The sequence below is a fragment of the Nestor notabilis genome, unplaced genomic scaffold (assembly GCF_000696875.1).
Source record: "Nestor notabilis isolate BGI_N333 unplaced genomic scaffold, ASM69687v1 scaffold31952, whole genome shotgun sequence".
NCBI lineage: Eukaryota > Metazoa > Chordata > Aves > Psittaciformes > Psittacidae > Nestor > Nestor notabilis.
The window spans coordinates 3,833-18,609 of NW_009920212.1; the positions used below are offsets into that span (position 1 = coordinate 3,833).

A 14,777-nucleotide genomic window follows, 5' to 3' on the forward strand; every position below is an offset into this window, starting at 1 on the left:
AATCAACTTTTGCCAAGGCCAAAACCCTCAGAACAGAAGTCTGCTCTGTTAACTCAGCTCTTAAGTGATTTCCATGTGAGTCTCAGAAGTTGAAGTCACACAAACACATGTTGGGTACAGAACAGCGGCACAGAAATCACAGCTTTGGGATGGAATAGGTTTTTATCCTCTGTCTCCTCCTCACGAGGCTTCTCTGCAAGGTACTTACATCAGAACGAACTATGGAAAGCAATTCTGCAGGAGGAAATAAGTGTTTGTGTGCAAAACAATTAGATTTCAGCCAGGACAACCAAAAAGAAATCATACAATACCAGTTAAGCTGTCCCAGATTCCTTCACTTTTCTCAAGGTGAGCCACAGCTTCCACTGGGAGCTTCCTGCTAAGGCAGAACTTGGATTTCTTTACCTTTCAGTTAAGTGTTGACGTGGAGGTAATTTTCTGCTAGAAGTTGACTCTTTAAACCGGTGTTTAACATGTGCAATGCAAATTCTAGTGCCAGTCAGACACTCTGCACCCATCAGACTCTTACAAGGGCTCCAGCTTGATTTAGGACAAACTAACCAGGTACATCTACCAGCTGCAAGTCCTCAGCAAATTAAGCTCATTCCTAATTACATTTTGATTCTATGATTAAAAAAAACCCCACAGGTCGCTGACCCTATCACAATATGTGTTACAAATCTAGCAGAATATCCTGTGTAACCCAAAGCCAAGTGCTGAACTTGGCTGCATTTCGTTGTATGGGAGATGGAGGAAGAGGGAAGGGGTTATCGTAACAAAGGGGAGGAAATAAAGTTGGAAACCACCAACAAAAGCCCCTACCCCCACCCTCATCCACCAGTGGCGGAAGGGAAACGGCCCCATCTCTAAGTTGTCTTTAAGTTCCGATGCTTCAGACAGCTTAGCAGGAAGTTCACAGCAAGCTTCTTCTAGCTTTTGATTTGGTGGTCCATGAGCTAGCATCTGTTTCCTTTGGTTGCTTTTTCACTCCACAGCAAACCCACATGTCTCTTCCACAGCTGTCAACAGCTTCTCATAAAGCTTCTCGTATGACTCATAAGGCGGAATGTCAATCCGGTTAAAGCTAGGGGTAAAATAACACATTGAAGCATTTTAGACTGGATATTAGGAACAATTTCTTCCCCAAAGGGGTTGTCAGGCACTGGAACAGGCTGCCCAGGGAATGGTGGAATCACCGTCCCTGGACGTGTTCACAAACCATGTAGATGAGGCCCTTAGTGACACGGGTTAGTGGTGGCCTTGGCAAGTGCTGGCGTAAAGGTTGGACTCAATGATCCTAAAGGTCTTTTCCAAAATGATTCTATGATTTCTAGCTGAATCTAAACTATTTATTGGGAAAAAAATCCCAAACCTCTAGATAGCTACACATAGATAGAATTCGGCCTCTTCAGTGGCTGAAGGAGACAAGATAACAAACAGCTGTTGCTGCAGCAGGACTGCATGACTTCATAGGGCATCTGCAGGTGGCAGATGCAGGAGTCTTGCAAATAAAGCAAGAGCTCAGCCAGGCTGCTCCCCGCTCTGCCTGCAGACAAGCTGTGCTGCTGCTGAAATGATTTCCTGTCTCTGATAGAGTGAGACTTCCGTAAGAGAGCCCAGCTCTGTGCCTAGTCTGTGCCAACAGCACACTTTCACTACATTTTACATCTGAAAACCATTCTTCGTAAGCCTGCACAAGGACTCATGGCTGTGAGTCATTTCTCACTGGATACTTCTGCTGGATCTCACATACAAACAAACTTACACATAGAAATAAACTTACTAACATCTCGCTATCCAGAATAATCAACTCTGGGATAAATGAAACCCACAGATAGCACAGAAGATAAACCAAGCTGTAAGAAAAGAAGTCGATTATTTTGCTGGCTGCAGAGTACCGATAGTTCCGAGCCAGCAGAGTCACCTTTGCATGTCACATAGTTAATCCATACCCAGGACAAACAGAGATGACTCCTTTAAACCATGACAAAGGGAAAGCAAGCAGTGACATGTGGAATGTTTTCATCTTACCAAGTGTGGGCTTTTGGCAGGTTGTCTGTGTTTGCATCTATTAAATGGATGGTAAACAGTCTGGGTCCTGCAGCGCCTGTAGAACCTTACAGACAGACATTCTAGTTAATGCACTTCAACAAAGCACCATTCCTGCACACAAATTTTGCTACTTATGTAAAGGCAAGAGAGAAAATTACAGTTCCAGCTGCAAACATGGTTATGTCATAAGCTAAATCTGTCGATCGGGTCTGCAGCTGATGAAGGGATGGCAGAAGCAATAGGGCTGTTCATGACAATCTGCACACTAGTGTTCTGGAAAGCTGCTAAATTCTATATTAACACAGTTGCACCTTCAAAAATGAGAAGACTTAAGTGCAAGAAGGTTTTAAATGTAAAGCAGAAATAGGTATTTTAATGTGGAACATCAGTTTACTGTCAGCCAGCAGATGGAAGGTTATCAGGAGGTTATCATCACCTTTTCTGACGATAAAACCTGCAATTTTCAGGCACTTGTTTTAAAGTCTAATGGTTTGCTGCTGAACAATGAAGGGAACACAATTTTCATGTGAAAAAGTCATTTGGTCAGCTCTATAACCACGTGTGTGCTTACAGTGATGTTAACATCAGTCCAGAGTTGTAGGAGACTGATAAACTAATACTGACACCAGTCAAAGGCACTACTTGATGACAGATTTACCAGCTTCTATCACTATCAGCAGTGACTGAAATGTTCACCATCAGCAGAGCTGCTGACAAATGTAAAACTGCTCTTGGGATGTAAAGTGCTTGGGTTATCCAGCCATACACTGGTATTTTACAAGGGGTGGTAAATACCCCATGATTTTTATCTCCTTCTCCCACCACAGATTAACTCAGCCTCCACATCAGTCACCTTGTAAAGCCTTGAAACCTTGAAGTGGGACACGCGTTGAACCCGTCACAAACTGCAGCAGCCTTGCCCTTCTTTCTTCGTCAAATGTTTCCACTGCTTGCCAGAACCACTTCACAATATTGCTATCTGCCATGCAGTGCTTTAGACGTGTGTTTGACTTCCAGTCATTCAGGTCTATCTTATCCAGGCCTCCTATGATCAGCTGGTAAAGGATTACAAAATGCTTTAACATTCAGTCATTTCAGGTTTGCAGCTGTAAGAATATACAAACCATTTCATGAAGCATCACATTCTTTACGTGCTTGAACCACCTTGTTGGTGCAAGGTAATGCTCCAAAGCAGCTCAGAACAGGTAATAAATCCCTCCAGTTTAACAGCAATAAAACTGAGGCCAAATACACTTAAAGTAGAACTTGAATCTTCACAAGAAACTAGAGTCAGAAGCCCACTCAAGACCCGCTTCGTTAAATCAATGCTACCTGAAAAGTACAGCGTGTCTTTAAAAGGGTACAGCACAGACTGGGAAGAAGACATCCCATTTACTGCACAACAGAACATCACTGCCCTGATGGAGGTTTGTCCTAGAGGTGCCAATACAACTACAGACCAGACAACGACAAATCACTGGCATAGAAAAAACTTCACCCCTCAAAACGTGTGTCATGCTCTACGTTTCCCACAATATTCCATATTGAGGGTCACATTTCTGAGAGCTACCATTTAGCAGCTGCCTTTTTGTGCCACCGAGGCAGCGCTCACACTCGTTTCCATTATCAGGGCAGTTGTGACTGTTCTGATGCAGACAGCATTGAAACAGGTAATGGGTTTTTAATCTGCCTTTTCAAGCAGCCAGCAGATGGAATGCAATAACTTCAGGGGATTCCTCAGCACACACAAACAACTAGCACACAGCTAGTGCTTCCAACACCACAAACGGTCAATGTGCCACAGTTTGCCTTATAAAAAGGCAAAACTAGATGAAAAATTGCTGTAACAGGAATTATTTTAAGAGGGAGCAATCTGCAGCTCAGGAGTCAACGAAAAGACAAATTCATTTCTTTTCTGTTTGCTCTGCACTTCTGTTTTAGTCCCTGTAAACGATGTGTGGATATAGAAACAGCCACGCATGAGAAGTTACTGAAGGAAGCAAGTTCTGGAGTAGATAACACGTTAGGTCTTGTCAGCAATGCCTCAGACTTGCAGTACTGCTCAAGGCACCTGCTTTGAGAGTTAATCCTTCATTAGACAACCTGATGTTGTCTTTCCCCTTTTAAGCAGCCCTCTCAATAATGTTAACTCAAAGAATGTCTGGAATAAACCAAAAAGGGATTGGATAAAGGAATACAAAGCTTTATGGTACATACATTTCAATAAGTGTTGTGAGTTGTTTGCTTGTTCTTAAAGCAGTGCTTGATTGTGGACCAAAGAAATAACATAACTATTCCATGTGGCTAAAACACATACCTCAAGTTCCTTCTGGTCGAAAGGCTTAAGGAGATGTTGAGGAATAAGTTCATTAAAACCCTTCTGCAGAGCCAGGAACTGTGCTTCTATTCCTCTCATAAATCTCCAATTTACATACAACCTGGGGGAGGAAGGAAAGAAAAAGTCAGGGACAGTGAGCTAGACAAGGACTGGGCTTTTTATAGCAGAGCTGGAAGATGCTCTTTTTACAGAGGAGCTTGTTTTAATACACACATTTAGTATGATGAGAGTGCTTATCAGTTGCTTTTTCCATCAACAATTAATTATTGCACCAGCAACAGAAAAAATAAAGTACAATTCACAGATTTGTGAATTGCTATAAGATCTTCTCACATCTTACAGCAGCATTGTGTGAAAACACTCTCATGTCAGTTATAACTCAGGTATTTCCCCTAAAAATATTTAATTCATTAATTTCACTAGATTAAAAAAATTAACCTGTTTACTACCTTCTTTCCCTTACATTTACAGGACATATCTTTGTTCTGCAATACCTGACATATTCTTTCTTGTTCTCTTCTGTCACTGGAATATTCCTGCCATTTGGTTTGAGTTCATGCTGTAAAATCCGCCCAAAAGCGTTGTGTTCCACACAAAATGTATGGTCCAGAACTGGGGTGATATCGTTCTCTCTGACAACAGAAAGACAGAGGGTAAACCTAGTAGTTTGGATAGTCTCATAACTCTCAGTGCTGATGCTGATGTTACTGAACACTTAAGCAGTGTTCAGGATTAACCTAGTAACTAACCATCTGTATTTCACACCACTAGAGGAGTATTGCCACAATGACCACTGTGTAGCTTAATAGATGTTGAAGAGCCTGATCAGATACAGATCAGACACTAATCAGTAGTACAGTAATGTGCTAACTAATGGTTAGTACATTAGATGTACTAACTAGAATCAGTACATCTAATTCTAGTAGTAGTCAGGATAATGAATAAAGTCCTGTATACACAAACACACAGAGCAATACTCTGATGTGCTTCACGTATCAATGTGAAGCACAGAAGAGATCACATGCAGTGAACTTCAACAATGCAACTTTAAATACAGAATTCAAACCAGCATTTAAATAAAGAAGCTGAGATAATGCAGTGCTGAAGAGTCCCAAAGCTACACTGAACATTAGATCTGTTCTGAAGCCCAAATTACTTCCATTTATTTCCATTTTAATCAAAGTTGGTTTTCTCTGGAAACAAGACTTTACTTGCCCTCAGATCCCTGACCTGTGTTTGCATTTTGTACTGTGATATTCTACCATGCCCATGCAATGCTTAATGATTTAGTATCTACTCTGCTGCAAGGCGAGCTAACACAGAGGTAGCTGTGAACACAGAGAAACCTTTCCTCAAGTAGCTTGAGCTTTTTAACATAGGAACAGCAAGAAAACTGATAAATACAGTACTTACAAGATCCAGACTAAACTTTTGTGTAATTCTGGGTCAACAGATTCCAGATCGGAGAGCTGAATGGGCTTCCCCAGAAGCTGTTTGTAGAAGGGAACCGTGAACCCCCCGTTGATATAGTGTCCATGGAACACAGCCAAACCCATTATCCGACCAACAAAATGGAAATAAGACAAATGGTCCTGTAGGGAGAGAGGAGAGAAAAATCAGGCAGTGGGAAGACACTGACATCTTGTGGTTATATCTGCGCCATCAGTTGTGTCCTCCGTGCAAGTTATCTGCAACCCTCCGGGCAAGAGGAGCCACCATTTTTCCTCCTGACATAACCAAGAACAGATGCACTTAATGATTAAATGCCTCAAACAAGTCTCTGTGCATTACCTGACTAATAAATTGGATACAAGTCCTTTAGACTTCTCAAAGGGCAAAACTCCAAAGACGAAAATCCCCATGAAGCCCCAGAACACAAGATGGGACAATTCCAACCAAATGACTTTATTCTTTGTTTAACCATCAAATGTTTTTGTTCTTGAGGAAGCAGACCATGTGCTTGTTTCCTTCATGTCTTTCATGTTGCTTATAAACTTCTGAAAACTGAAGCTTAAGTGCTCTGGTTGTGAATCTTCCAATCTATCACCCCATCTTACAGAGCAAATGTCAGGAAATGAGACTCAAAGAAATCAGATACTTATCAAAGGATACCTCCTCTCTCATGTTTTTAATTTTGGAACAAAACCCCTCTGCTTCACAGTATTTCAATATAGGAGTCATTAACACATTCTTCTTCTGCTTTACCCTTCAGTTTACACTCCTGTCATGGAAGAACAGCTATAACAAAACCCACAAAGTAGGTATGTTGCTCAGAAGTTAATACTCACAGGATTGATAGAAGAGTCTGGATTGATCTGCAGCATGTAAATATTATCTGTGGAGTACTGGAAAAGTCCATAATAAGGATTCAACATTTCATGGCATAGCAAGTACAACCATTCTCTGCCCAAAAAGAAAAGGGGAAAAAAATAAAAGGTATTTAGAAGGGTGCAACTTCTGCTCTGAAGTTTCAGATCACACAATTACTGTGAACCATCAGCTCTGAATGCCTATTTCAAAATCAGGCCACCTTATACTGCTCTCCACTTGCAGACCAAAAGGGTTGCTTGAAAACCCATCAAGTGTCTTACTCCACTCCCAGGCAGACTTGTTCTAGTTTAGAAGTACTGAAGGGATTAGCATCGATTAGAGAAGATACAGCAAGCTGTTAGACAACACCTTCAACAAACTGAGCCTGAACAAGACCCACTCACAAAAGCATCTTGACTTTGTACAGAGTTCAGATACCTGGTAACCAAGTGATTTGCTTCTCTGCAACCTGCACAGTATGTAAGAAAAACCTGTTGTTTAAAATCAGCTCAATCATTGGAGGTCTTTAGAAAAGCTGTTTTAATGCAAATGCTTGATGACTGAAGAATCTCTGCTTTCAGAGAGGCCAGATGGGGCAGAGAGACCACATGAATTAAAAGAGGAGGGGTTAGGTAAATCCTCCCACCTTAGCAATATATTAGGACCCAAATGGAACTGAAGCTATTTCTAACCTCCCAACTCACCAGGACAAACCCCCTTTGTTATTAAATTTAGACACCCATCTCATGCCAAAATGTTCTGAGAGAACTATCAACTTTAATGCTCAGAAGTGGAGCCATACTGGTCTGAAACAGTCTGTTGCAGCAAATGGGCAATGATGAAAACCATTAGGGCAACAGGAAGTCAACAGTGGAGACTCTCAATGTTGCCCCAGGTAAGGCAGCCCAAAATGTTCCAACTCCTTTCCTTTGTCCCTCGATGGGTTGCTGAAAGACACCCAAGTGGATGATGCAGCCTTAGTGGATTTGAGCAATTTCCCAGTGAATTGAAACAATGCATCTAAGCACCACCACGCAAAGATGAGCATTTTGGTGATGCTACAATCAGCTCCAGAGCTTCAGATGTGATGTGACCCAAAGGGAATGACTATTTTTAAGAGGGAGGCAAGGCCTCTCTCAAATTTTAGCCTTTGTTTAGGATTAGTTCATCTCCACTCCTGCTCCAACAGATCAGAATGTGACTGAGACATAACAAAAAGGAACCCTTATGGTCTTGCAATCCATTTGCTGGAAATCAGACAGATGTGTTTAGCAAAACCTCTCCTGTGATTTGTATGTTACTTCAGAGCCTATCTGCTTCTTGAAAGACCTCACAGTCTGAGCTGATCATGCTTTCACTTTTGAAACTGGAGCCTGGTGCTGGGATCAGCACTTTCTCCATACGATGAACAGCCTGTCCTAAACAAGCCTTTTGCATTCACTGGGTAAGGGTGATGAAAACTGAGTAACTATAGAGAAAAGGGGAAACCAACACCTTGATCTTGCTTTAATTCCAGTACCATTCCCAAATACAAGGCATACATTTTTGTAGCAGCCTTTGACACCAGGAGGGCTCTGGGACAACTGTTGAATCACACGCTCCTATATATGAAGACTGAAGCTACAACCACTACGTACAAACTAGATTACAAATAACTTACATACACCATTAACAGATAATTTGAAAGGGAAAGGTATCAGCCACGGGTCACTATAAGGACAATTCTACAGTTCAAAAGCATCAGACAAACCCCCAGCTCTCACCTTGCTACTCCTCCATAATCCAGCCCTTCCTCTCCTCGGAATTTCACCATAAGCCTCTTTTTCAAGTCCTTTGGCCTCATCTTCATGATCTGACGGTAGGATTCCTACATGTGAAACAAACTCCAGTGACAAGTCTGCAACACTTGGCAGGGATATTCACTACCTCTCTTGTGAAGCAAACTTACTATAATCAAAGATCAGTTCTACTTAACTCTTGAGTGACAAAAGCTGCTGTTAGGAGTCAAAAGTCAACCAAATACCTCAAATATTTCCTCTCTGGATACTTCGATGCGACAGTGACCGGCCTGTGGTTGCTGGAGAGAGAGCTCATGTCTAAGAACTTTCAACTTCTGTACCAAGTCTCTTTCATATCTCTGTGCAGGCAACTCCTCACCATCTTCTAGTGATCCCTCGTTTGGAGCTGTCAGAGGTTGCTGGCTGGGCTCTTTCAGCTGGCATTGATGGCTTTGAAAGAAAAAGAAATTATTCTAGAAGCATAACAATAAAACCATGACATTGTTTTACAATATAATGTAACACAATGATGGAAGAACTGATGAAGCTTCTCTAAAAGGAACCTGGAGTGAAACGTGTGTTCAGCTGGGTAACTCCATAGCATCGTTACTCTACGTTTGGGGACGTAAGGAATACTGATATCTACAATAAAGAGTTTTAGCAGTTTTCAGCTCAGCTGTTACATGACAATACATTGTGGAAGGCTCTGGAGCGCGATCACTGTGTGCTGACTCAGCAGTGATTAAGAAGTTTGTACGGTATTTCTCCTGTACGGAGACAACTTTCAAGAGCATAACATGAAAAGACTCCTCTAAAGGAACAAACAGCAGCTTTATAAATGGAATTATCTAACAACCACAATGAGTTTTAATCCAGCTCCATGCAAAATAAAGCTGAGGATGCTTGATAAAAGTATTACACCTACGGTTATTAAAGCAGAAAGATTGCCCCAAATAGTTGCAGCTTCATACATTCGACTATACTTATCCCTTAGTGTTTTATTTGGGTTGCAGAGCAATTATAGATACAGATATTCCCCAGCTGGCTTCAAACACAGACAACTCAGACTGAGGAAACAGCCTGATCTTGCGCACCACAAGCTGCTTCCAGGGTCAGTCCTGTAACAGTTCAGCTGCCTTGCATGGTGCAGACACTGAGCTTATTAAATCCTGCTAAACCCAAACTGGCTGTGCACAGCACCAGGCAACCAGACTCCAGCTGGCTTTATAGTCCTGTTGTCTGGAGCTCAAGGGAGCATGAAGCCAGTTCAGATCTAGTGTAGCTAGCACAGAGTTAGAACTGCTAATCCAGACAGGCTGTGGAACTGCCTGGCAGACCCTCTATCCCACACCCCAGCACTTCCAGAACTGCATATTCACTCCAGCACAGCTTGGGGTAATTTTGTCAAAGGAGCTTAAAGAGATCAGTGTTGTGCTGAAATAACGAAGCCCTCCCTTAAAAGCTGAGGACTGCAAAGCCTCATTTTTATAGAGTCTCGTATGTCGGCCAAGGCTCTGTCCAACCTGGCCTTGAACACTGCCAGGGATGGAGCATTTACCACTTCTTTGGGCACCCTGTGCCAGTGTCTCACCACCCTCACAGTAAAGAACTTCTTCCTTGTATCTAACCTGAAAGCTTAGATAAAACCAGCACTGAGAACCAATACTCAGAACCCTGCAAGAGCACTGGTTTCATCTGTTCCTCAATATCACCACACAGTTTTTCACCCCCTCATGACTCCCAGACTGTAGTTAAAATTGGACAGAAATAAAAGGTTTAAGAATCCAAACGTGACACGAATTGTTTTTCAGGCAAGGTTCTTACTTCATGATGTGATGTAGTCGTGGATCTGTGAATTGTGTGGTTCTGTTGTTATGATCTACAAAATATATTCTTCCCGAAACTGTACTTCTAACTTCCCAACCTGGAGGCAAAGGTCCCAGTTCATCACAATTCACACTGTTAAGGTCTCTAAGGAGAAAAGCAAACAAAATGTTAAAGCACTTCCGAAGTGAAGATGAAATCAATTTACATTCAAGGGAAAGGAGGGGAAATGAATTTGGTGCTCAGTGATTCAAGGCTATGAAAGTCTTTGGAAGGACAGAATAGCCATTTAATGCTGTCTTTTTAGAACACTCAGTCTAAGCAGTGCAAGTCCCTCTGTACGCATGGTACACGGATAAAAAGGTACATCAGCAAAACACCTTCCGTCTCTGAAAGGCTTTGAAAGTCACAAAGCCATACAGCTTAAAAGTAACTTCAATGTGCAACATCATCACTTAGGGGATGACAGGGCTTTTGAGGGCTGTAAAAGGAGGAAGAAAGATGTTTTTCATAGCAAAGTCTTCACAGGAAAATTCCCATTAACACTAATGTGATCCATGTGCAGAAAACCATCTATTAACCAAAGGCCTCTGCACCAGCCACTGCCTCCAGACACGCAGTTAAGAGGCTAAGGCAGCCAAATACTAAGATCATCTAAAAATAGAAACAAAAACTACCTCTTTAATTAGACAAGGTTAGAGTCTAACTAGTTAACTGATAAATCATTGAGAGTAAGGCTTTACCAACACATTCAGCCCTTTCATCCTAGATAAAGTAAATGGATATCATTCTAAGCACTGCTAAAGGTACTCACTCACTTCCAGGCAGTGTTTGAATTCAATACATAGGATGTATTTACAACAAGAAAATGGAAAACATTTAAAGCCCCAGCCACCTAATAGAGGAAAACACTAAGAGGGGTAAGAAAAGGAAGGAAGGAAACCTGAAGAGTATTTTTAGACAGAAAAGCTATTGCTAAGTCAAGTATTCTCTAGACAGCTGGCATGGATTCATAGATTATCCAGGGTTGAGGACATCACTTGATGTATTTCCTTCCCTAAATCCAACCATGCAACATCAGTATAAATGAGTAAACTGAGAGGTTTTAGAAAGGTAGAAACACTTTGTACACCAAAGGCTGCATTAGTGTCACAGTGAGTATATGCCAGCAGGGGATACACAGGCAGACAGACAAGCCTTTGTTAGGCTCCTTAAAGAAGATTATGGTTGTAACCATTTGTTTCAGTCAGCTGTGCATCTGAACGTGCTGTAGAGATCTGATTACCCCAAGTTTTAACCTATATCTGTGCTAAATGCCAAGGTTTTTGCACTGCAAGTTGGTAGCATGAAAGCCACCTTTAACTAGAGTAAGTGTGACTGTGACTCACAAGGAACTTCTTGTGGCCACTTACATTGCTGGTCCTGAAAACCTGGCTCTAAGACTTGAGAGAAGCAGCAATATCTATTAGCATCACTTGGAGAAAAGACAAGGCTTTGGGCACACAAGCCTGACATGAGTGACATGAACGAATGAGCACTGTCATTTCTTCTTCCAGTGATACCAGCTAATCTAACATCAGCTATTTTCTCTCTCAACTCTATTTTTCATATCCTCCCATATACTATGGTTTTATCAACACTTTTGCCTGCACTACTTGATATCATTTTTCTAATATCCTGTATCACATTCATGTATTATCCAGCCAGTGCAGCAGCTGAAGAGTCACAAACTGTGTTTCACTCTTGGATCTGGCTTGCAGGTGGTCCAGTGAAACAGCCCAAATGCAGAGCAGCTGAGTGCCAGACCCGAGTCACAAAGACCCGGATTAACTGCAGGTTAAGGCTTAAAGAGGCTTTACCAAATTAATCAGGTGGAGTATTTACATTTTCTAGCTGCACATCATTGGTCTAAAGCATAAAAACCCTCAACATCACTTCAGGTTTAAAGATGGCATGTAATCTCTGCTTCAGTTAAAGGTAAAGGAGCATGACTAGAGCAACAGTTACAAGCTCAATACTCAAGAAACAATGGCTTGAAGAGTCACTTTTTTCTTCTATTTGCAGCCCAAACTGTTTTCATTAAAAAAAATAATAAATAAGGTAAGATTCAGAAGTCTGAAGCTTCACCAAAATACAAAATCACACTGAGATGTCTGACTTTGTCAAATGGGAGCTCCTGAAGGGCTACATAATTTTTGCCCTTTTGTTTTACATGATTCACAAGCAGATAACTCTTTCTTTCAAAACCTTACCTTGGTGAAAACTAACTAGAAAGACACCAACTTACTCCTCTGCTCACAGCTCTCCCTGTGAGCTCAGACAGAGCATTTCACAGATTTTTGCTCTTAAAATTCAGTTTACTGCCATACACACATCAAACCTCCCTGACTTTGTATCTACAGATACATACCTGGGTATCCTTGGGTCATGCCATGTGCTAACTCCAGTCTGTGTGTGCAAAAAATAAACCTGGCCCTGTACCGTTGTTCTTTGTTCTATGGAAAAGGAAGAAAGATTATTCTAACTTAAACATCTGGAAGAAAAAAAACCCAGAATAAATTGAAAGCCATTAGAATATTCCCTATCAGACCCAGGAGCAAGTACTCGAGCCATCCCCCTGATCTCTTGCAGCATGGACTGGTTTGTCCTTCCCAAATATACTTTAATTACACATTTCAGCATCCTTTTTGAAGCTCACAAATCCATGCACCAATGTGCCTTAGCTTCTATTTTTATTTTTAGGTTTTAAGACAACCTAAGCCCCCAAACTAGATTTCTTTACTCTTAGATTTGATGTGCTCTTTACCGAGATTTAAATTCTCCTTAATCTGATCCTCCCTAATCTTCTGTACTACTGCCTTCTTTGTTGCTTTTCTATTTTCCTGATCTTTTCTCAAATGTGGGCTCAAACCTACACAACATGCCAAGGGGGAAGGAAAAAATAGCATTACTGCTCTAGTTTAAAGAGCTCTTTCCATTCGTTCTCCCTAGATACAAAGCCAAGATTAGCAGTGAATTCTCTGTAACAGCATCATACCACAACCTCATGTTTAATTTACCATCAACCCCTCAGTGTATCCTGGCGTAGCCAACTGCTAATTAGCCAATCTCAAACTCCCATCTGCTCTGCTTGGTTCCTTTTCCAAACTGCAGACCATGAGATGCACGTGGCTGCTGCATGTTCTAACAGGTAAACCACATCTAGACATGAAAATGGGAGACTTTTCTTTCTCTGAAGGCTTTTGTAAGAGAAAAACTCCGATGTTAAAGTGCTGGAGAACTCTCACCATAGCCTTCGGGCAGGTCAGGCGACTGGTGCCCGTGTGGTCTGTTCTGAGGCGTCTGTACATGACCTCTGACTTCAGGAGTGCGAAGTCGCTGTGCCTGAAGCCTCTGATCTTGACTGGGGGACTCTGCAAAGCGACAGTTGCCTCCTCCAGCAGCCCCAGTAGTGTCTGTGTATGGTGCTGGTTCCTCCATGAAACAGCTCAGCGGCCTTCCCGGTCCGGAGTCTTCATAAACCGTTCTGAAAATGGGGAAACTTCAAGAGTTTCCATCACAAGAGAAGTGAATACAGAAATAACTGTTTCTCTTTCACTCCCTCTCCACTACTGCAACTTTTAACCCAAGATACGCCACTTTCTTCATGGGTTTATACCCAAATATCTCATGGAAGTGCCAGAATTGCTGTTAACTAAAGTATCAAGTCCTACCCAGTTTAGCTTATTTTCTTCACGTCAGTATCCACCTTACTGCCTGATGCATATTCCCAGCCAATATATTAGTTACATTGATATTTCATTTTTCTAGTATTAATTATTCTTTCCAGATGTAAAGCATTTTTCTAATGAAGTGTAAAGAAAACAATCCTTACCCTTCATTCTCCAAAAGCCCTCTACAGTCTACTACAGAGCCGCCTGTGCCTATTCTGTCCCGTGTCTGTAAACTGACTGCAATCGAAAGCAAACAAACACAAGTTAATCACAAAAGAACAACTGTTCCCTTAAAAACAACATAAAGACAAACAACCCACATTTATACAGGGTAAAATATAAAGGAAAGCTGAGAGCACACCCTTTACCAAAACTTCTTCTATAACCCTAAGGCATTACTGACGTTTTAAAAAGGAAGAAGAGAAACCAGAGGCATCACCCAAACTTAAGCTGAGTGTATTCTGTAAATATCAAACATGTCTAGTTCTACATCTGTGTTTCATGAGGCTCCAGAAAGGTAAAGCTGGAAAGAAATCACTCACCACTAGATGTCATCATTACAGTGAGAATTTAGGGGTTGCCAACTCCACTGAAATGAAACGCTTGGGTTTGGTGGTTTTACCACCAAAACGTGGTAAGATGGGGTGAATGAGCTGTAAAACTAGCAGTGCCTTGTTGAAACTTGGCAATGGGGTTAGAGGAGTCAAAGGTATTAAAACAGCAATTTGCAATATTGCTTTTAACTCCTCCAGATCCTCTTTC

The 14,777-nt window shown here is 41.6% G+C and overlaps 1 protein-coding gene across 1 annotated transcript in view; it reads right to left on the bottom strand.

Moving 5' to 3' along the window:
* Positions 1–406: 406 nt before the first annotated feature.
* Positions 407–14,777, bottom strand: part of SMURF1 (SMAD specific E3 ubiquitin protein ligase 1) — a gene marked incomplete at its 5' end in the record, with an annotated part of 16,386 nt that continues 2,015 nt past the window's right edge. The window contains 13 exons of the mRNA XM_010010577.1: positions 407–1,084; positions 2,032–2,116; positions 2,906–3,107; positions 4,370–4,490; positions 4,885–5,022; positions 5,804–5,982; positions 6,679–6,793; positions 8,464–8,567; positions 8,724–8,928; positions 10,303–10,449; positions 12,713–12,797; positions 13,590–13,828; positions 14,177–14,252. Of these exons, the coding sequence (XP_010008879.1) occupies positions 985–1,084; positions 2,032–2,116; positions 2,906–3,107; positions 4,370–4,490; positions 4,885–5,022; positions 5,804–5,982; positions 6,679–6,793; positions 8,464–8,567; positions 8,724–8,928; positions 10,303–10,449; positions 12,713–12,797; positions 13,590–13,828; positions 14,177–14,252 (1,796 nt within the window). The remainder of the gene's footprint in view (positions 1,085–2,031; positions 2,117–2,905; positions 3,108–4,369; positions 4,491–4,884; positions 5,023–5,803; positions 5,983–6,678; positions 6,794–8,463; positions 8,568–8,723; positions 8,929–10,302; positions 10,450–12,712; positions 12,798–13,589; positions 13,829–14,176; positions 14,253–14,777) is intronic.